The 1,438-nt window shown below is 47.2% G+C and overlaps 1 protein-coding gene across 1 annotated transcript in view; it reads left to right on the forward strand.

Moving 5' to 3' along the window:
- Positions 1 to 1,391, forward strand: part of LOC101858961 (transforming growth factor-beta-induced protein ig-h3-like) — a 6,871-nt gene extending 5,480 nt beyond the window's left edge. The window contains exons 2-3 of the mRNA XM_013086870.2: positions 44 to 261; positions 1,170 to 1,391. Coding sequence (XP_012942324.2) covers positions 44 to 261; positions 1,170 to 1,391 — 440 coding nt within the window. The remainder of the gene's footprint in view (positions 1 to 43; positions 262 to 1,169) is intronic.
- The last annotated feature ends 47 nt before the right edge of the window (positions 1,392 to 1,438 follow it).

A 1,438-nucleotide genomic window follows, 5' to 3' on the forward strand; every position in this document is an offset into this window, starting at 1 on the left:
CCCCTCCATCCCTCCCATCCGCCCCTCCCCCCCAACCCCGCAGAAGACATCACGTTTTTCGCGCCATCCGACGCCGCCCTGTCCGCCGTACCCCCGTCAGTCCTGGCGCAACTCTCCAAGAACGCCACCCTCCTTCAGGATGTTCTCAAATATCACGTGGTCTCCGCACTCAAGATGGCGGCCGACCTACAGAACGACGAGCTGCTGGCCACTCTCTTGTCCGGCGCGCAACTCAGAACAAACATCTACAAGAATGGACAGGTATGTCATCATCATCATCATCATCATCATCATCATCATCATCATCCTCCTCCTCCTCCTCCTCCTCCTCCTCCTCCTCATCATCATCATTGCCGGCCTCCTAAGTGATCTAAATTGTGTTGATGGTAGCGTAATAACATCATCATCATCATTGCCTTTTTCACCCTGCACCAGGGTATAGGCCACGAACAAACACTTTCTCACCCTGCATCAGGGTATAAGATAAGATAAGATAAGATAAGATAAAATAAGATAAGGTACTACTTTATTATCCAAGAGGGAAATCTTTTTAGGCTGTACAGGACCGTAAGAACATGCAGGTATAAAATATTTAAATTATGTATCACTCTCATTAAAATTCAATGTGAACAGAGACGTAAAGCTGACAAAATGTATCAGATCACAGGTATCATTCAACCACATGCAAGAGAAACACTTTCTCACCCTGCACCAGGGTATAGGCCACGGACAAACACTTTCTCACCCTGCACCAGGGTATAGGCCACGGACAAACACCTTCCACCTTTCTCTGTCCTGGGCTAGCCTCTTGATGTTATTCCATGTGTTCCCACTTTCTGTACGTCCATTTCTGTGATTCTTCTCCATTAATGGAAGCAAAGCTCTTCGAGCGTGCTGTAAACCGCGGATATAATTATTCATTATCATTATTATGATGATGATGATGATGGTGATGATGATGATGATGATGATGATGATGATGATGATGATGATGATGGTGGTAATGATGATGATGATGCTGATGATGCTGATGATGATGATGACGACAATGGCTAGAATAATATTAATAGGGCAATGTTATAGCCCCCCGCTCTTTGCTCTCTAAAAGTCAAAAACACACCTCCCCCTTTCCCCTGCCCCTTCCCCCCTTGCCCCTGCTCCCTGCCCAGGTGATAACGGCAGAGGGCAGCGTGGTGTCGAAGCCAGACCTGAAGGCCAGTAACGGCGTGGTGCACGTGATCGACAAGGTCCTGTACCCGGTCCCCACCATGAGCGTCCCAATACTGCTCACCTTCGACAAGGACCTCAACAATCTCGGCTTTCTCGCCTTCCAGGCCAAGCTCATTGACAAGCTGCAGGGTAGGTCGTGTCGTGTCGTGTTCTGCTCATAGGTTGAGAGGACTTCTGTATTTATTTATTTATTTATTTATTTATTTAT

Source organism: Aplysia californica, unplaced genomic scaffold, assembly GCF_000002075.1.
Source record: "Aplysia californica isolate F4 #8 unplaced genomic scaffold, AplCal3.0 scaffold00515, whole genome shotgun sequence".
NCBI classification, from domain to species: Eukaryota; Metazoa; Mollusca; class Gastropoda; order Aplysiida; family Aplysiidae; genus Aplysia; species Aplysia californica.